The 21,296-nt window shown below is 43.1% G+C and overlaps 1 protein-coding gene across 1 annotated transcript; it reads right to left on the bottom strand.

The window, feature by feature from the left end:
- Positions 1-6,509: 6,509 nt before the first annotated feature.
- LOC122479579 (olfactory receptor 2D2-like) lies at positions 6,510-8,462 on the bottom strand. Its single transcript, XM_043573401.1, has one exon. It carries the CDS (start codon positions 8,182-8,184, stop codon positions 7,246-7,248), a length of 939 nt encoding a protein of 312 aa, XP_043429336.1. The 5' UTR covers positions 8,185-8,462; the 3' UTR covers positions 6,510-7,245.
- Between the last annotated feature and the right edge of the window lie 12,834 nt (positions 8,463-21,296).

Genomic DNA, 21,296 nt, shown 5'->3' with positions numbered 1-21,296 from the left:
TCTTTTGTTTTTAAAGCTTATCTATTTATTTTGAGAGAGAGAGGGAGAGAGAGAGGGAATGAGTGATCAGGGGAGGGGCAGAGAGAGAGAGAGGGAGAGAGAGAGAATCCCAGGCAGACTCTGCACTGTCAGTGAAGAGCCTGATGCCAGGCTTGAACTCACAAACCATGAGATCATGACCTTATGCAAAGTCAGATGCTTAACTGACTGAGACACCCAGGTGTCCCCATTCCATGTTATTATCCTTGACCAACACCTCATCTGGATAGGATGCTTCACTTGGGGAGGTGTCTCAAGCCTGCATTCCTGTAGGGCCTGACTGCTGGACGCCTTTTTTTAAAGAGAGGTTTTAAAAACTTTATTTTTCTATTGAAATATATTTGACATATAATACTGTATACATTCAAGATATGCAACTTGTTGATTTGAGATATTTATATATGGTAATATGATTACCATTGTAATGATCGTTTGCACCATTATCACACCACATAATTATCATTTCTTTTTTGTGATTAGCATAACTAAGATCTAGACTCTTAGTACGTTTAGTTATTATAATGCAACACTGTTGTCCATATTCACTATACTGTGCATTAGATCTCTATTTACTCATTGCAAGTTTCTTGATTGGGCACCACACTTGTCAGTGACAATTTCTACTGGTCAATGGAGTACAAGATATATATTCCCTTGCCCTCTTGCAAACCAATTTCCCCTGGTAACAGGAACCAGGCAATATAGTGCCCCTCTCCTCCATTTGGTTTACAAGAGTGGCCAGCAGGCAATCTCAGCATCTAATAGAACCATAGATCTCGTCCCTAATGAATGAATTCCTCCTTTGAGCACAAACTCAAAGTTGTAGGGACAGGAAGCAAAACTTCTCTTGAAAGCTATTTCTGTGTGTGTCTGACTTGATGGTTCAGTGGATATGATAACACAGTTTATGATGGGCTATTTTATTTGCCTAGTCATGTGGTGGGTGACCCGCAGTAAGATTTTCAGCTTCTACCAGGGCATGAGATCTATGAAAAAAAAACAACAACATTGTATTTTGAAATAATTTACGATTCACAAGAAGTTGCAAAAATAGTGAATTGAGCTCTTGTGTATCCTTTATCCAGCTTCCCTGCATTATCATATCCAGTAAACTGACATCAGTATACCACTACTAATGAAACTACAGATGTTATTACAATTTCACCCTGTATTACATGTACCCATTTGGGGGGATATATGGTTTTAAGAAAAATTTTTACATTCATAGATTCATGTAACCACAATAAGGATACAACATTGTTCCATTACCACAAAGAGGGCTGGCACTGATGGTCTATGATCTATTTTGTCACTTTAACCGAAAATGTTACACAAACAGGAGTGAGTGGGTAACTCAGTTGGTTAAACATCCGACTCTTGATTTTAGCTGACTCGGGTCATGATCTCATGGTTGAAGGATCAAGCCCTGCCCAGGGCTCTGCGCTTAGCATGGAGCCTACTTAAGGGTCTCTCTCTCTCTCTCTCTCTCTCTCTCTCTCTCTCTCTCTGTCTCTGTCTCTCTCACCCCCTCTGCCCCTCCTCCCTGACCTGTGCTCTCTCTCTAAAATAAACAAACATTAAAAAATAAAATGTTACATAAATGGAATCATACAGAATGTAACTTTTTGAGACTAATAATAAAAAAAAAACCCAAAAAACCCAGCCTGATGTCTTTGAGATCCATCTAGATTGTTGCACATATCAATGGTTTGTTCCTTTGTATTGCTGAATAGTATTCTCTTGTATGAAGGTACCACAGTTTATCCATTCACCTGTTGAAGTACATTCAGATTGTTTTTAGTTCTTGACTTTTATGAATAAATCTGCTATGAATATTTGTGTAAAGATAAAAAAACAAGTTATTTTTTTTTCTAGAACAAATTCTCAGGAATGTGTTTGCTGGGGTTGTATGATATGTGTATGCTTATAGTAATATTCTAACCCAAACCACAATGAGATACCACTTTACCTATTAGGATGGCTATAGCTTAAAATACTACATTAACAAGTATTGGTGAGGATGTGGAGAAACTGGAACTCTTACACATCAGTGGTAAGAACATAAAATGGTACTGCTGCTTTGGGAAATAATAGTTCCTCAAAATGTTAAACATAGAGTTATCATATGAGCCATTAATTTCAGTCCTAGATATATAAGAGAAATGAAGACATATGTTTACACAAAAGCTTGTATATCAATATTCCTAGCATCATTATTCATAATAGCCAAGAAGTGGAATCAATTCAAATGTCCATCAACTAAATGGATAAAAAAATATGGTATATCCATACAATGAAATGCTACTTTGCAATAAAAAGGAATGAAGTAATAATACATGCTAAATGATGACCCTTGAAATCAGTGAAAAAAAGCCAGTCAGAAAAGTCTTCATTTTATAGGATTTCATTTATAGAAAATGTCTAGAATAGGTAAATCTATAGGCAGAAAGTAAATTAGTAGTAGTTGGGTAGACCTGGGGATAAGAGTGGGGGAGAAGGAGTGATTGCTAATCGGTATGGAATTTCCTTTTGGGGTGATGAAATGTTCCAGAATTAGATTGTGGTGTTAGTTATATGGTTCTGTGAATATAATAAAAACCATTGAATTTGCACAGGGCCAGTGGGTGAGTTTTATGGTATATAAGTTATATCTCAATGCAGCTGTTTTACAAAAGCATACACCAAACTGTTCTACAGAGAGGCTATACAATTTTGCATTCCCACTAGCTATGATCCTGTTGCTCTGCATGCTTCCTAGCCTTGAGTGTTGTCAGTATTTTTCATGTAAGCCAGTATAACAGGATAAATAGTGTAAGAGTATAGTGACACCTCCTCATGGCTGTCGTCTGTATTTGACTAACAGTTCATGATATTGAAAATCTTTTCATGTGCTTAATTGCATTTATTTGCCATCTGTATAACCTCTGTTGAAGTGTTTGTTCAAAATCTTGTCCATTTTCTAACAGGATTCTTTATTTTCTTACAGTCAAGCTTAGAGAGTATTATATATATTCTAGATACAAGTTCTTTGTCAGATATGGGACTTGAGAATATTTTCTCCCAGTATATGGCCTGTCTTTTCATCTTTTAACAGGATCTTTTGCAGAGCAAAAGTTTTCCATTTTGGTGAAGTCCAGTTTATCAGTTTTTGAATTTATGGATTACATTTTGGTATAAACATCTAAGAAATTGTTGCCTAAATCTAGGTCATAAAGATTTTCTCCTATTTTTAAAAATAAGTTTCATAGCTTTACATTTAACATTTAATCAAAATGGTAATGCCTCTGATCCTGCAAAATGACTTTGACCGTTAGATGAAGGAGCTGGTTGGGGCTGGACCCTGCAGGCCACAAAAGACTGGCCATGAAACACCACTTAGTACTAGTGGCACTTTGTCATGGACACAGCATCCTTTGTGTCTATCAGAAAAAGACCTTTGTGCTTCTCTGGTCACCATCCCATCAGCTGTAGCAGCCAGGAGAGCCAAATGAGCCCCAGTAGAGACACCAAGGAATCTGTCACTGCAACCCAAGTCTGATAGGTACCACTCTGGGAACAGGATGGGACAGAACATTTCATCAGGACCCCTTGTAAGAGGAAAGTAATGCAGGAAGGAGTAATGTGCCTGGCACCCCTGCTCTGCAAATCTCTAGTAATCACGAATCTCAGAACAGGAAGCGATGTCAGAGGTTACCCAGGTTGGCCTCCTGGGCTCTGCAAGCCTCATCTCTGTGGTCTTTCTGACCAGGCTCAGAGTAAGCGACCACTTCTACTACTTCATTTGGCAGCCTGATTCTGAACATGAGTACTTGACTCACATTCTGTTTGACCACATGTTCATACTGAGCTGTTAAAACATAGAGTATGAACATGGCTGGCTGCATAGAAATAAAGATTTTTTTTTTCTGCAATGCTCTGGCCACAGCATGGACTTTGAGAAAGTTCTGGCTGCCATACAATCAGGATCTGGACTGATCGCTAGTACTTGGTTGTGCAAAATATGAATGTGTTTGGAAAAAAAAGTGGGTATGAACCAATGGGATTTTTCACTATAATGACATTACTCCCCTATTTGTTGATTGATTTGAGGTATCCCACTCATGATAATGTGCACTGTAGCAGAAAAGATCAAGATTAGGACTGAAAGAACCATCACATACAAAACTTTGTAGGAAGCAGTGAAGGCAGTGTTTAGATGGACATTTACAGTTCTATAGGTATTTATTACAAAACAAGAAAGACTGAAAATACTGAGCTAGTCATTCCCATTCTGTTTACTAGAGTAAATATAAAGAGAGCAGGAGGGAGATAATAAAAACAAAAGCAGAAATCAATTTGTAGAAGGTTAATTAACAAAGCCAAAATCTGTTTCTTTGAAAATACAAAATAGATGCTCCTCTGGCAAGATTGATCAAAGAATAAAGGGATACATATTAAGCATTTGTACATATTAAGATACATATTAAGAATTTAAAAAGGGGGATACAGAGCTACACATACAACAAACTTAAAAAAAAGTTTGATGCCGGTAAACTTGAACACCAAGATAAAATGGACAATTTTCAAGAAAAATTTAAATTGCCAACATTGATTGAAGCAGGAGGAGGAAATGGAAATAGTAAATCACCAGAAGCTCTTTGGAAGAGGGGTTAGTTTACATGCTACAGGGGACAGACATGGTCAGAACTCTGGTTAGAGAAGTTTGAGATTTTCTCAATGGAACTAGCTGGGATGGCTCAGTGGGAAAGCTTGTTCCAGAAATGGAAGAGATTTGCCCAATTTGGAAAAAAAAATAAAGTGTCTGTAACAATGTCAGAGACTCTATCAAGGCAAACTGTGTGTCTGTGTTCACTGGAATTCCCTGGGAGTCCATGATTTCATCCCTGCTGTGTGAATTTAAGAGAAGAGGCTCATAGGGTGGATTGGGCCATTGAAAGCCTCTACTTGCCAGATGTCTGGACATACTGTGATTGGGGGTGAAATTAAATTGGGGTGAGAGAGGAGCATGAGAACGAATGTGAAAACACAGATAAGGTAAGCTGCCTTAATCAGTTTATTAATTCATTAATTTGAAAAGGTGGGGAGTGTGGCTGTGTGTGTGTGTGGGCGTGCACAAGTGTGTACAAAAGTATGACTCAGTGGTACTTTCTCCTATTCTAAGCTTTAATGTGTGACTTCAAGGGTGAAAGGGTATTTACGACTATTAATGGTGTGATCATAACATGCTGTTCACCAGCTCTTTCTTGCTTTTATTCACTTAGCAACTTGTGAGCAGTCATATCATTAAATATTCTTATAAAATACATTTTCAATGACTATGGAGTACACCATTATACCATAATATATTTAAATCACTCACGATGACAGATGTTTTCTGTTGGTTCCAATTTTTTCCTATGTAAGTAACACAATGAAAATGGTTATGTTACTTTTCCTGCCCTTTTGATGTCTATTTCCTAAAATGTCTTGAAAATAGAAGTATTGGGTAGGAAATTATGGACATATGTAAGGTTCTTGATACATAAAGCCAAATCACCTTGCAAAAAGATGGGTACACTGGTCATGTACGAGAGTCCATGTTTCAATGGAGCCACCTCTGACTCCATTGTTTAAAAACTCTTCGCCATTTCAAAGGTGAAAAAGTGATATCTCATTGATACTTAAATTTGCATTTCTTTGGTGCCTACTGTGATAGGATTTTTCCCACACATCTATTGATGATTTGAATGTCTTTTTTTATGAACTGTTCAGATCTGTTTCCAGTTTCCTGGGGTGTTTGTATTTTTCTTACCAATTTGTAAGAGCTCTTTCTATGTTCATGTCATTATCAACATGTCTGTAAGTATGTTGCAATGATATGCCCTGTTTTGTTATCTGCCTTTTAATTTTGATTCATTATTTATGTGACACTCTGGCTCCTGTGTGGTGGCATAGGGCAATATTTTTGAGGACATAGAGACCTACACCTTTGGCATGGACCCTGGTAACCCATGGAGGACATAGGCATTCATGTTGAATTTTCCGGCCAGTCCAGCTGATTTTTTTTTTTTTTGCAAGGAGTTTCATAGTCACTGTATATCAGCAAGGGGGTAGGAAAGAACAACCTGAAGGTGTTGCCTGTTAGCCTATGGAACATGTATTGCTTTGTTGGGTGCTGGAGTTCTTGTAGCAGCAAACAGAGGCAAAACCAGTAAATACAGTGATGCCCAGTAACATGACCCTGCAGATTAATGAAATTTGGGAAAAAACAATTTATGTTTGTAAAGATTCTATGAGGCATAGGAAGAGTTTCAGGGAAGGTCTCTCTAAGCAAGAGGGAGCAGAAGAGAAACTCCCCCTGGAGATTTTAACCTCTCCTGGACTGCCTAACTTTTGCATCTGGGGGGAACGTTATACCCACTCCCTCCCTAATTTTGCTCACCCTCAAGTGGACAGAGTCTCTCTTCCTTGAGATCACCCAAGACAGGCTGTAGTTTTCCAAAATGGACTTTATTAGAACAAGGGGCAAAGGAAAATCAAGAGGTGTAAAGATACAAAAGCGTAAGAACGAATGGCTACAATACAAAGGTAGAAGATGAGTTCAAGGTGCACAATTTGTGGATGGGAGATAAGGGCTCACTTCCTCATTCTCAAGTCTCTCACCCTAAGATTCTTCACTTCTCAGTTTTTGAGTTTTTAATACTCCCACTCCCTGCCTTTTTCCCTTTACTCTCTAGGGCTCCAGTTACTTCCACAGCTCAGAAGAAGATCATTGGCTAGTTCAAGGTTGACAGTTCATCCCTAAGAAATAAATTTTAAACATTAAAACTAGTATCTGTTGAAAACTGACTATTGCTAGTCTCGTACTAAATACTTTTCACACAGAATCTCACATCATCATTACAACATCCCTGTGAGGAAGAGATAGATATAAACCTTAGAGAAGTTAAATGGCTTGCAAAAATTCATATGTCCTGCTAATGGCTAAAATCAAGTCTGTCATCCTGGCTCTTGACCACTGTGCTCTACCTTCACAATCACCTCTGTCCCAAACCAGGTCACTACAGATGCTGTGGTTGTCTGAGTACTCAGTTCCTTCTCCCTAGGCCAGGGTGAAGGGTTAGCTTTATGGAGTACAGCCCTCCCAGGTCTCATGGAAGAGTCTTTGAGGGGTTGTGGGTGTGAGTCCTGCTTTGTTTGGCTCCCCAGGTCTTCAGCTTTAAGGCCTCACTGTGGGGCCCTGCTCTGTCCCATCAATTTGAGGAAAGCCTTTTTCACATCCTTGTTCCTCAGACTGTAGATGACAGGGTTGAGGAAGGCTGTGGCAATGTTATAAAAAAGGGCCATTTTCTTGCCATTGTTTGACAAAGAGTCAGAGCCAGGGCTCCTGTACATAATGATGCATGGAATGGCGAACATGGTGACCACAGTGATGTGGGAGGCACAGGTGGAGAAGGCTTTGACCCGTCCCTGGGCTGAGCGGATCTTCATGATGGTAGCAAAGATGTTGGCATAGACTATGACAACCAGGGACAGTGGGACCACAATGACATTGAAGCCCGTGATGAAGTCCACCAAGTCATTGAGGGATGTGTCTGCACAGGCCAGCTTTAGGACAGCAGGGACCTCACAGAAGTAGTGGTCAATTTCATTAGGGCCACAGTAGGGCAGATTCATAGCAAAGAAGGTATAGCACAGGCCACCCACCACACCATAGGCTGCACAGATGCCCACCATGAGGAGGCACATCCAATGGCTCATGATGATCTTATACCGGAGAGGATGGCAGATGGCCACGTACCTGTCCACAGACATGATAGAGAAAAGCCAGGACTCAGTGACCCCAAAGAGGAGGAAGATGTACATCTGGGCCACACATCTAGCAAAAGAGATGGTCCTCTTCTCACTGAGAATATGCACAAGCATCTGGGGCACGGTAGTGGTTGTGTAGCACATGTCCAGCATGGAGAGGACACTGATGAAAAAGTACATGGGTGTGTGGAGGCGAGAATCCTGGTGAATAAGGGTGATGAGGAGCCTGTTGCTTATGAGGATTAGCAGGTAAAAGGTGAGAAAGAAGGTGAAGAGCAGAGGGTTGGTCCTAGGGTTGGGAGCAAAACCCAATAGAATGAATTCTGTCACGGAGGACTGGTTGAGTTCTTGCATTGTGATCTGCCTGTTTAAAGAGTTTTGAGAGTATGTAATTTATTGAGTGTCTATGCCAAGGGTGTGTAAGGAATTTTCACACTCATTGTTTCATTTATGTTTCTCAATGGGCAGTTTGGATTGGCAGATGGAAGCACTGTGAGATACGTCCCCATAGTAGGTTGGGTGGTATTGGGGTTGGGTTCAGGATTTAGTTGAGGAATATGGGGATGAAAATGGTGAACACCAAATCAGGGAAGCGCTATATGCTGTTTCCATTCTGGCCTATAGGTATCTGTTTTTCCTTCTGACACAGCCTTGCTTTTCTTTTTTTCTTTCTTTTTTTTTTTAATGTTTATTTATTTTTGAGAGAGAGAGAGAGAGAGAGAGAGAGAGAGAGAGAGAGAGTGCAAGCAGGGGAGGGGCAGAGAGAGAGGGAGACACAGAATCTGAAGAAGGCTCCAGGCTCTGAGCTGTCAGCACAGAGCTCAACGTGGGACTTGAACTCGTGAACTCTGAGATCATGACTTGAGCCAAAGTCAGATGCTTAACCAACTGAACCACGCAGGTGCCCCAGAGCCTTGCTTTTCTATTCATCTTATTTTCTGTTTTCTCTTGGAACTACAGGAGTTGCTAATACTTGGTTTCAGATTAGGATCAAGGTAGGACTATTATACTCATTATTTGGGTTAAGGTTTATCTTTTTTAAAAATCACTATTAGGGGGCGCCTGGGTGGCGCAGTCGGTTAAGCGTCCGACTTCAGCCAGGTCACGATCTCGCGGTCTGTGAGTTCGAGCCCCGCGTCAGGCTCTGGGCTGATGGCTCAGAGCCTGGAGCCTGTTTCCGATTCTGTGTCTCCCTCTCTCTCTGCCCCTCCCCTGTTCATGCTCTGTCTCTCTCTGTCCCAAAAATAAATAAAAACGTTGAAAAAAGATTTTTAAAAAAATCACTATTAGGATTGGGACTAGGGTTAGAATTGGGGATTAAAACCAATACTATGCACAATAAAAGTTAGAGTTAATATTTAAGATATAGCCTTTTCTGGTGAATAAGACTTCACTAGTGTTCATTAATTATGTCATTCATTCAACAAATTTTTACCAAATGCTTACTGAAACATTGTCTTCCAAAATATAAGGGATATTTTATAGTTAAGGAAAGGTCATGAGTAAAGTGAGTATAGTTCCATAAACAATTTTTAGAGTTACTAAAATAAAAAGAATAACACCAACACATCATGCAAAGAGGATATAATCTTAACAATGTGTATATTGTACAATTACTCTTCATTTATCATACCTCCTTAATTGGAAACTCTTCAAAGATGCCTTCCTTCACACTGTCCATATGGTGCCAATAAATTGGTTTTGCTTTGTTGGAGACAGTGAACATACTGAGATTTAAAAATTTTCCCTGTGGCTGGTCCATCTTTCAATATTCATTGTCTGTTTGGTCTTATGATTCAGAAAAACTTTTATTTTATTCTGAATATATTAAAAATTCTAGTGATTATAAGAAAATGTTCAGAAGTAAATCCACAAAACCCAGAGTTTTGTGAAAGAGAAATTTGTTGAGAGTGGTTACAATTTGTTGGGAAGGGTTTACTAAGCACATGCACTCTGCCCACGTGGGTACCCCAGCCCACCTCCTTATCCATTTCTGACTTGTACACCCTTTGTTCCTATGGCTTCGTAGATTGCTCTCAACTTTCTGTTTTGTGAACCCTCACAGAGACATTTAATATGGCCTCTCCAAAAACTCCTTTGATATTATAAAGAATATGTGTTACAAAGAGCCAGCATCATGCTTACTGCTAAAACTATAGCATAGAGGTCACTTAATGGTCACCTGAAGGCCAAGTATAACCCACAGATATATTTTGTTTGGCTTGTATAGTTTTTAAAAGTTGAATTAATTGTCAATATTTTTAAAAGTTGAGCTTACACATAAAAAAATAGATTTTTAGCATCACAAGCTAGACTTGGCAATAGTGGGCCCATGTTCCTCCAACCAGCAGGAGGTGAGCATGTGGTTTCCCTTTGGATGGAGTGTGAACCCACCAGTTCACCATATTCCTTGTCCTTCCTTATTATTTTTCATAGACTAGTTTTACTCAGTTACACTGCCTGCTTGCCACACCCCAGCCATGCATTTGAATTTATGATCCCTGTTATGGTGGTGTGCAAAGTGTTTGCTACTATTACTGCTAGTGTGTAAGATTATTCAGTAAGGTGTAGCCAAAGAAATAGTTTAAGGCGAGGAAATAATATTATAAAGATCAGAAAATTATAATGATTTGGAAATATCATATTTGTCTCTGGTAGAAACCCAAGACAACCAACTGATACAGTTCTAGAGCTAATTAAAGAGTTTGGTTGAGTTGGCTTAATATGAAAAAAATTGGGGACCCTGGAGCCTGTGCAACACCAGCAGCTGGGCCCTGACACCTCTCCTGCTGGGTCTCCCCAGGCACTGACCCTGCCCAGCAGCCAGCTGCCCAATGGGTCTCCCCAGGCCGAGTTCCTCCCTGCGTCCTGGCATAGCCCCGGGGAACTGAATTAAATTTTTTAAAAAAGGGAAAAAAAGATTTGAAGAACTATATGCATAGTAAGATCTCATGTGTACAGAGATGCGCATGCACACACATTTTTAAAAAATGTATTTTACATCACATATCAGATGCATAGAAAATGCCGGCTCGTCATACACAGACTTGTCAGATTTTTTTATCATTGAGGACTAAGATTTACCATAGTGGTGAGTGAGCAGCTAGCGATGAATGAAGTTCCTTTTCTTTTTCTTTTTCCATTTCTGTCCTATTTGCTATTTTTCTACAATGAGTATGTGTATCTTTTTAATCATTAAAAAACTAAGAAATACCCCAAAACGTAGAAATGTTTTATACCGGAAAAAAATTTAGAAACATATTGGAAAAAAAGATTTATAAAAGCAGCAAATAAACAAAAATATACAAATACCTAAGGATGAGCCTCACAAGAAATGTTCAGGACCTATGAGAGCAATATGAATGATGACAAAACAAACAGAAGATTCCTTAGAACTTTTCTGAAAGACATAAAGGAAGCTTCGATTAAGTTCAGGGATATACCATATTTCTGCACAGAAAAACTAAACTTGGCTAAAAACAAAACAAAACAAAACAAAACAAAACAAACCTCCCCCAAAACCACAAAAACCAAAACCAAACCTTTATCTCCAAATTTATTTTGTTATGCAAATCTAATTAAAACCAATAGAATGATTTTATAAGAACTTGATAATGTGATTCAGAAGCTCATGAAAGAATAAATAGGTGGGTGTCAGAAAGGCTGACATTAACAACTCAGGCAACAACAGATGTTGGCGAGGATGCAGAGAAAGAAGATCCCTTTTGCATTGCTAGTGGGAACGCAAACTGGTGCAGCCACTCTGGAAAACAGTATGGAGGGTCCTCAAAACACTAAAAATAGAACTACCCTATGACCCAGAAATTGCACTACTAGGTACCTATCCAAGGGATACAGGTATGCTGTTTCGAAGGAACACATGCACCCCAATATTTCTAGCAGTGCTATCGACAATAGCCAAAGTATGGAAAGAGCCCAAATGTCCATCGATGGATGAATGGATAAAGAAGATGTGGTATATATATACAATGGAGTATTACTCGGCAATCAAAAAGAATGAAATCTTGCCATTTGTAACTACGTGGCTGGCACTAGAGGGTATTATGCTAAGTGAAATTAGCCAGTCAGAGGAAGACAAATATCATATGACTTCACTCATATGAGGAATTTAAGAGACAAAACAGATGAACATAAAGGAAGGGAAGAAAAATAATATAAAAACAGGAAGGGGGATAAAACATAAGAGACTCTTAAATATAGAGAACAGAGGGTTACTGGAGGGGTTTTGGGAGGGGGGATGGGCTAAATGGGTAAGGGGCATTAAGGAATCCACTCCTGAAATCACTGTTGCACTACATGCTAACTAACTTGGATGTAAACTAAAAAATCAATTAATTAAAAAATACAAAAAAATAATAAATAGGTGGGAATAGTCAAGGAAATACTGAAGGAAAAAAGGGACAATGAAGAGGGAGTCAAGTTGTCAGATTTAGCAAATAAAAATAAATCTGAAATTCAAATTTAACTGGTTATCCTGGATTTTATTTGTGACCCTCTTCCAAAGGAGTAAACATAATACCATATATTTATGTATGTATGTATATGTGTGTGTGTGTGGTATATATACCACAAAAATGTAGTGTGAGCTCAGAGACAGCTACACAGATGGATGGGACAGAACAGAGAGCCTGGAAATGGACCTCAGCCAGGGATGAAGAGGTGATTATAAATCAGAGGGCAGGAAGTTATTTAACAAATGTTGCTCAACCAGTTGATGATCTGGGTAGAGAAAGTTCTTTTATGCCACCTACCAAGATAAATTCTAACTACGTGAAACAGTTAAATGCAAAAAGCAAAAACTATAAAGCATCCTAGGGGAAAATATATGGGTGAATGTTTATTTTATGATGAGACAAATAGAGACCTTTATAGCATAACCTGAATGTTCGGAGTCGTTCAGCCTCATGGTGATAACTCTTCCTTTTATAAGTACACAAGGCAACAAAGCTCCTCATCCCACCTGCTGTGAGAAGCCAGATTCTTTCCCCTTCTTAGTTTTTTAGTAGTTTTGAGGGTTCCTTGTGTATCCCTGGTTACTTTGTTCTCAAAATTCCTCCTCTCACTGAACCCTTGGCCCCCTGCCTTCCTCGGGTTGGGATGGACCTCTTCCATGGCTCATCCCTATTCTCTTTCACCTTTATGCCCCAAACCTCCCCAACACAAGGTTGTCCTCAGACTTGTTCTGAAGGTGTTGTAAGACAAAGATGTGTTATAAGGAAGCACAATTTAAAATTGAATATTTAATTCCATAAAGTCCCTAGACCCTCCATGCAACAGTTTTTCTTCCTCTAGTCCCAAGACAACCATTATGTCATATACGGGGGTCTGGGTTCCTTCTTGGAACCTTGTCTCATCTCCCCTTGTCTCCCTTCTAGGACTCCTTATTCCTGTCACCTGAGCAGCCAGCCATAAACCCCACTTCCCTATCTCCCTGCTTCGTGTATCAGAAGCATCTGGAAGGCTTGTTACACACTACTGTGCTTCACACCCAGAGTTTCCCCAAAATTCAGTAGGTCTGGAGTGGAGCCCCAAAATTTGCATTTGTAACAAGCTCCCAGGGAATGCTCACACTGCCTGCTGGTGGGGCCACACTCTGAGAACCACTGATCCACTTAACTGTGCAGAGAAAGTTGACTCTCTTTCTTTCAATTTCCCTGTGTCCATATTATGCCCAATCTACTCACATTCCCCCTGCCTAAATGCCAGTATTTTTTCCTTTCACATAAACACAAAAACAAAATGGTAAAGGAAAAGACAAATATTTTTGGTGATATAATTTTCTTTAAGTTAAAAACACTAATGATATTTGTGATATATGTGGAAAACAAGTGTCATTAGAATATATCTTCTAGAACATAAAGAAAAACTCTAGCAACTGAGAATGAAATGTGAAAAATTAATTCACAAAAGAAGAGATCAAGTGGCCAATGAACCCACAGAAAAGTTTAACTGTTGTTAATGGTTAAAGATCACACCTTAAGACCTCAATGAAGTACGTTTTCAACCCATAAAATTGGCAAAAACTACTTTAAAATGATAATGCCTGGCACTGGCCAGTTTACAATAAAACAGGAATTCTCATAATGTATTGTTATGGGAAATAAATTACTATACCTTTCTTTCTGCAGGATGATGTGACAGTATGCAATTTCACTTTTAAGAATTTCACATAGGGAAAAACATCAGGGATGTGGGGAGAGATTTCATCAAGGGTGTTCACTGCAATATTATTTCTAACAGGGAAAACTGGAAACAACATAAATGTCCTATAATAAGGGACTGGGCTAAATAAATTATGGTATATTGATATGACTGGATACTGTACAGCCTTTAAAATCATATTTTGGAGACTACTTCATGTTGTAGGGAAATGCTCCAATAGATTGTTAAGTTAAGGAAACAGAATGTGAAACTATATGACCTAATCCTAATAGTGTAAAGATTTACAGGCATACACAAAAAAATTGGAAAGGAATGTACCAAAATGTTAACTGGTCATTTCTGGTGCTTAGATTTATAGCTGATATTATTTGTTAAAGTTCTTTGAACTTTATAAATTCTTCACAACAAACATGAATTCATTTTATAATAAGGAATAAAGTTTGGGGCACCTGGATGGCTCGGTCGGTTAAGCATCAGACTTTGGCTCAGGTCATGATCTCACAGTTTGTGAGTTTGAGCCCCACATCAAGCTCTCTGCTGTCAGCATGAAGCCTGCTTTGGATCCTCTGTCCCTGTCTCTCCCTGCACCTCCCCTGCTGACGCTGTCCCTCCTTCTCTCTCACAAAATAAATGAACATTAAAAAAATAAGGAATAAAATTCAAAATACTTTGAAGTTAGAATACCTAGGGGTTTGGCTTCTTCTTTCAGTTTAGATCAAAGGGTGGGTACAGAGAGGAAGATGGCAGATGGAGAGAGATGCAGGGACTAGAGAAGGGCCAGAGGGAATGGAAGAGAGAGCCCCTCCTGCTGTCCTAGCTCATCTCCTCCACTGGGCTGCACCTGGAATTAGCTTATGCAGTTTATTTGTTTATTTATTTATTTATAATTTTTTTAAACATTTATTTATTCTATGAGAGACAGAGACAGAGCATGAGCAGGAGAAGGGCAGAGAAAGAAGGAGTCACAGATTCCAAAGCAGGCTCCCAGCTCTGTGCTGACAGCTCAGAGCGGGGCTCCAACTCCCCAACTGCAAGATCATGACCTGAGCCAAAGTTGGACATTTAACCAACTGAGTCACCCAGGTGCCCCAGCTTATGCAGTTTAATGCACATACACATCTTGGTTAGGGTAAACGTGTTTTGGATAGGAGATGACTTGGGAGGTGAAAACCCAGGTTGACTCCCCATAAGTGGAGAAGTCAGATTGGGAGACAGAATGGTAACCCCATCCCAATGTGGGATGAGACCAGACCAGCTCGCAGAAGCGGGAAGTGTGATCACACAGGAAAAAAGAAGATGAGCAGAGATTCCAGATTCCTCAGGGCGCTAGACCTCTGGGACTGCAAAACTAGGAGAAGTGAGGCTAGATCTGAGGCCAAGGCAGAGCCCTGGATTTGGAGTTGGGCACACCTGGGCTCCAGGAGTAGCTTACTGTTCTTGCTGTGTAACCCGTGCAAATTACTTCACCTCTCTGAACCTGAGCAGCTTCGTCTGTACAGTGGGAACTCTGCAAGATGGTTGGAGGTTGGGTGAAGATAGTCCTGGGTTTATGCCAGTGAACAAAAGAGGTGGCAAATGAATGCCAAAAACACCTGAGGGATTGGTTTTGGTGTCTCTGCCTGAGCCAGCACGGGAGGTGGGGACATAAAGCAGACACATCTCTGCTTTCTGAACCACCACAAGAGTCCAGAGAATGCTCCAGCTCACGAGAGGAGGAACCCAACTTGCCCTGGGGCAGGTGCTCCGAGCTCAGGCCACTCCCGATCCTGGCCCAGAGATACATATGGGCTCCCACCTAAGAGGCTCACCTCCAGCTGTAGGTCTTCAGCATGGCAGAAGACCAGAATAAGGCTGCCCAGTACCCCCAGTCTATACCCCACCCTGTTCCCCCAACCCCCCGTCCACCCTCCAGCTAGGGCAAGAAGGCCATTGCTCATTATTAACAATAAAAGAGACCAGAATTCTTAGCGTGCACACAGGCCTTCACATTTGGGCCCAGCCAACTTCCCCGGTCATTGTCCCTCTGCGTCCTATAAGAGCCGAGCCCTCCTCTCACTGGAGCACTAGTTGACTGCATGGCTTTGGGAAGTCGCCCAGCCTCCTGGCTCTCATGACCTCATCTATAAAAGGAGGGTGGTGGATAATCTATAATGGCTCCTCTAGGACAGACACTTGATGCTTTTCTACTTATGCCTGGATTTGGAGGCAACTGGGGCCAGGGGCTGGAGAGATAGAGCAGGGGGTGCCAGGGCCCCACAATTCCACGGCTCCTCGGTGTCTAGGCTAGACGACACTTAAATGTCCTCTATGGAAGATACTCGAAGCTGAGACAGCAGGGGAGGCATGTGTGACTGAGGGGACACCGTCCTCTAGATGGGCCGTTCTCTGACAACAGAATTGAAAATGGATGTTGGACCACTGAGGTGTTGGGGAGCAGGTCATGGAGTCTTACAGTTCCCGAGCTATGCATTTTCAGGCTTTGTCAAAGACAGACTTCTGCAGGAGCTCAGAACCTACTCCATTCACACCCTCCTTACCCAGACACACGTGACTGCTGGTGGCTCCTCTTACTAGTTACAGACTTGAAACTCAATTTTATAACCACTAGTACAATCTTCTTGTTTTACCAAAGCCCAGAGAGGGGAAGTGACTGGCCCAGGGTCACACAGCAAGAGTGTCTCAAGAATGAGCACCCACATGGCTTGAGCCCTAGTCCAGGCTCTTGCACTGCCAAGTGTTGCTCTCAGAGATGAGCCATGGGCCAGGAATGGGACTTAGGGACAGGGGGAACCTGATGCTGCAAACTACATTTTCTCTCAGTTCCTGAGACATGGAGGTCCTTAAACAAGGGCCAGAGTGAGGAGAGGCTGCCCAGGTCTTACCTCTGACTTGTGCCTGCAGACTGAGGACAGAGGAAGCAGAGAAAATGTGGGTGGTGGGCCTCTGCCCCCAGGACTCCTTGGCCTTTGATGAATTTGTCTTTGTCCAGAGTGCAGCCTAGGGACTGATTTCTTCTCTCACTTTCCTTGGCTGGTTTGCTGTGTGTCTCAGGGTCAGTTGCTCGGCCTCTCTGAGCCTCAGGTTCTGACTCTCCCACAGCCAGGTTTGATGATGACCTGTACCAGTGAGAGGACAGGAATGGGTTGTCTGATTGCAAGGTCCTGGTAAGGGGTGAGCCTCTAATCCCCAGGTTGTCTGTGGCTTGGGGCTGGGGGTGCCAGCCTTGGCCCCTTGTTAGGATGTAATAGAAATTACAGGAAAATTGTTTGCTTCTTCACTCGGACCCTTATATTTATCTCCTCCTCTCATGTCTACTCTTCTGCAGCACAGCTAGGAGATGAAAGGCCCGAGAGTTTTAGGTTTTCACTGTTGCTACTTACTGCCATGACTCAGAGCCAGTAATTATTTCTTATCCGTAAAAATGGAGGTTGATTACAGTAATATTTAATTCTGTCAGGTTCTGAAGATATATGGTTTCTCCTCCCTTTTCCTTTCTCCAGCCCTTTCCCCTGTCACACACACGTACACCCTCCCCCAGTGTCAATGTTGACCTGCAGGTGCTAAGCATGACCCAGAGAAATAGGAAACTTGACCCAGAAAGCAACAAACGCAGAAAAAATAATGGGAAAAGATAGAGAGGCTCTGGGAGGGAAAAAGAGACTCGCATACAAGTGATAAGGAGGCAGAGAGGCACAGAGAACCAAAATGTGAGGGGCACTGACAGGAGAGAGAAAAGACCAGCACTGAAGGAGGAAGAAAGTGGAAGAATGGTCATTCTTCTCTTTCTGAAGGAAGAGGAGAAAGGACTGAAGGAAAGAGCTGTGGAGCGGTGGAGACCCATGGGGAGAGGATCAGAGGGACAGAATGAGGAGAAGACACAGAAGGGAAAGAGGTGGGAGCCAAGGAGAGACAGGTGATGGTCTGCAGTGCTGGGAAGGTGGGGTGGGAACTGCAGGAGGGCTGCCCAGGGCCACTGCACCTCAGAGAGCTGGTGGAGACCAAACAGGGGAGGAGAGGGACAGACGCCGTAGGGCAGGGGTGTGGAGAGAGGAGAGATAAGGAGCTGGAGGTGGAGAGTAAGAAGGTGGGCGAGTGCAGACCAGACAGTGACAGAGGAGTGGAGGCTGAGATGGCAGGAAGGTGAAGGAGCAATTGGGCCAAGGGTCAGGTTCAAGGGGGAGACCCAGGGAAAGCCAGGGGGGAGATCCATGTGAATCACGGAGACGGCAGAGGCAGAGGAGGACCAGGGATGGGTAGAGAGAGGCCTTGCCGCAGACTCATGCTGTGGTCCGGGGAGCGATACACAGGGTCAACAGGCAAGAGGGGCAGAGTGCTGAAGATCAGTCAGCACAGCCGAGCCAGAGCTGCAGGAGGAGGGGCAGAGAGACAGACACTTGGAGGCAGAGAAACAGAGCAGCAAGCAGAAACAGAGGCAGAAAGAGATGGGCAGAAAGGGATGGAAAGCAAGACAGAGAAAGAGAGGCAGAGACAGAAGATCGCAGGCCGGAGAAAGACAGGCAGACAGACAGTCGTGCGCACACTCACACAGACGTGGGGAAAGAGACAGGCAGCTGGTGAGCAGGACTGCAGATCAGGCTGGGCTCCTACCCGATCTCACTGCAAGGCTGGGCGAGGCAGACAGCCAGTAGCCTCGCTTTTCCCCGGGATGGTTGGGGCATGCTGTCCTAAGTTTATAATCCCGCGGGGAAGGGGGTTGTGGGCAGGACTCCCTCAGACTCAGGGGCCACTCCAGAGTGGCATGTGTCCATGGGGCCCTAGTCAGGACAGTCTCTGCAGCCTCTAGCCCAGGCTCCCACTAAAGGGTGTCACCCCCCAGGGACCTCAGGCCGTGCCTTCTGGAGGCCCAGGTCTGGCTAGGAGAGATGAAGCCCAGCCAGGGGTGGCATTGCGGATGCTGGGGAGGGTGTGTGTGGGGCTCAGACAGTGCCCTGAGGGCAGGTCTTTTCTCAGCTATCCCTCCTTTCCCAGGGGGGGAAAAAAAAATAAGGCACCCTGGGAGGTCTAAGGTGATGGAGGCCAAGAAATTGTCCCCTCCCCCTGCCAAGTGGCATCCCCAGGGCTGTTTCATCCATTTGGTACTGCAGACAAAGTGTCTAGGGTCTTTGGGCTTTCATAATCTACAGATGTGTCAGAGACCCTAAAGCAAAGAATATTTGCTGAAAAACAGAGATCTCACAAAATAAAAATTAGTAAATATTTAAATGACTTTTTTTTTTTAAACGTTTATTTATTTATTTATTTATTTTTTTTTTTTAAATTTTTTTTTTTTCAACGTTTATTTATTTTTGGGACAGAGAGAGACAGAGCATGAACGGGGGAGGGGCAGAGAGAGAGGGAGACACAGAATCGGAAACAGGCTCCAGGCTCTGAGCCATCAGCCCAGAGCCTGACGCGGGGCTCGAACTCACGGAGCGCGAGATCGTGACCTGGCTGAAGTCGGACGCTTAACCGACTGCGCCACCCAGGCGCCCCAAACGTTTATTTATTTTTGAGACAGAGCATGAACGGGGAAGGGGCAGAGAGAGAGGGAGACACAGAATCGGAAGCAGGCTCCAGGCTCTGAGCCATCAGCCCAGAGCTCGACGCGGGGCTCGAACTCACGGACCGTGAGATCGTGACCTGAGCTGAAGTCGGACGCTTAACCGACTGAGCCACCCAGGCACCCCTAAATGACTTTTAATATAACATTTTGTCAAGTTAGTGTGAGCTCATTCAACTTTTACATAGTTACATAGTAAGTGATACATTAATAATGTCTTTAAAAATTTTTTTTCTTAATGTTTATTTATTTTTGGGAGAGACAGAGACAGGATGTGAGTGGGTTAGGGGCAGAGAGGGAGACACAGAATCCGAAGCAGGCTCCAGTCTCTGAGCTGTCAGCACAGAGCTCAACGAGGGGCTCAAACCCACGAGCTGTGAGATCATGACCTGAGCCAAAGTCGACACTCAACTGACTGAGCCACCCAGGCGCCCCTACATTAATTATGTTTAATGTGGGACATGGGTACATTTCCTCATGTGTCTTATAAAGACGGTGCCCATGGAGGTCTTAAATTGCTCAGTGGCTCTCAGGCCTCTGCCCTTTGAGAGTGTGTTCTGGCATTTCAAATCACTTGTGAGAAGCTTTTTTTCTTCTTGGTGGAGAGAAGACCAAGAGAGAAGGGGCTAGAACTGTAGCAATAAGTGCTAAAGACAGGTGACAGAAAGAACTTACATCCTGCAATTTTGAGGCAGCAGCAAAGACCTTGGAGCCTCCTCTTTTGCTGTCTTTGGCCAAAGGGTGAGGAGGAGATCAGTCCTGCCTGGAGGGCAAAAGAAACTTCAGACTCTATCCTTTCTGGGCATGAGAAGGCCAGTTGCTCACAGATGGCCCAGGGGGCTGGCATCGCATTTGGAACTTGGCCCAATATGCCCCCAGGAGCCAGCCTGGGGTTTGGCTTCATTACATAGGTATGATTTAGTTGAGATCTCCACGAGGGAGAGGCCACTGAGAGCTGAGCCCAAGAGCCTGGCTCCTCAGGCTGGGACACTCAGCTCATATTCAGCTGCCTCTTGGGTGCTGTAGGGTGTGGAAAGCGAGGGCTGGGAGCCCTGGAGCCTCGCTGTGCCCTGTACTCCCTGGATGAAGTCCCCTCTCCTGTAGCCACACCGAGGGCCGGGTGCTTCCTCCTCGGTGACAGGGTCTCTCTCCTATTCCCTGCTCTCCTGAGCCTGATTCCCACAGGGAGTCCACTGCAGCACTGACCAGGCCACAGAGGCCTCTTGCTCTTTTGAGGGAAGCTCAGGATTTGGTGGGGTCCACAACCAGCTAAATCTGACTTCAGCTCCCTTTGAGACCCTCAAGGCTGGAGGCCTTTGCCTGCCCCACAGGGAAGCTCCCGCCCCAGAGACCTCCTCACACCCCTGGAGGCTGTTTCTTTCCCAGCATTTCCCTGGCCCAGCCTGGAATGCCCTCTTCCTGACTGGCCACCCCAAGCACTCAGGGACTGTAGGTGTGTGATCCACCTCCTTCCTCAACTGGCAGGGTGATAACACTGATACCAAATTCCAACGTGGGTTCTTCTCCATGTGGCCAAGCAGCTTTCCCATACTACCTGGTGCCTACAAGCCACCTTAATTCTCACACAATCTGCCTGGAGATAGAGTCAGATCCCACAGGTTAAGGGCTCAGTCCTACAAGACTTTTCCCACTCTCTTACTTCAGACACCAATCAGAAGCCCAAGCTGTCACCTGTGCATCGGACCCTTCCTTGGGTTCAATT

Source organism: Prionailurus bengalensis, chromosome C1 (genome assembly GCF_016509475.1).
Source record: "Prionailurus bengalensis isolate Pbe53 chromosome C1, Fcat_Pben_1.1_paternal_pri, whole genome shotgun sequence".
NCBI classification, from domain to species: domain Eukaryota; kingdom Metazoa; phylum Chordata; class Mammalia; order Carnivora; family Felidae; genus Prionailurus; species Prionailurus bengalensis.
The sequence above is the reverse complement of the archived record's forward strand: the minus strand, read 5'-3'. Positions and strand labels throughout refer to the sequence as shown.

Bases quoted from the DNA above. Each gene is read 5' to 3' on its own strand.
- LOC122479579 (XM_043573401.1), bottom strand. From the start codon at position 8,184: ATGCAAGAACTCAACCAGTCCTCCGTGACAGAATTCATTCTATTGGGT.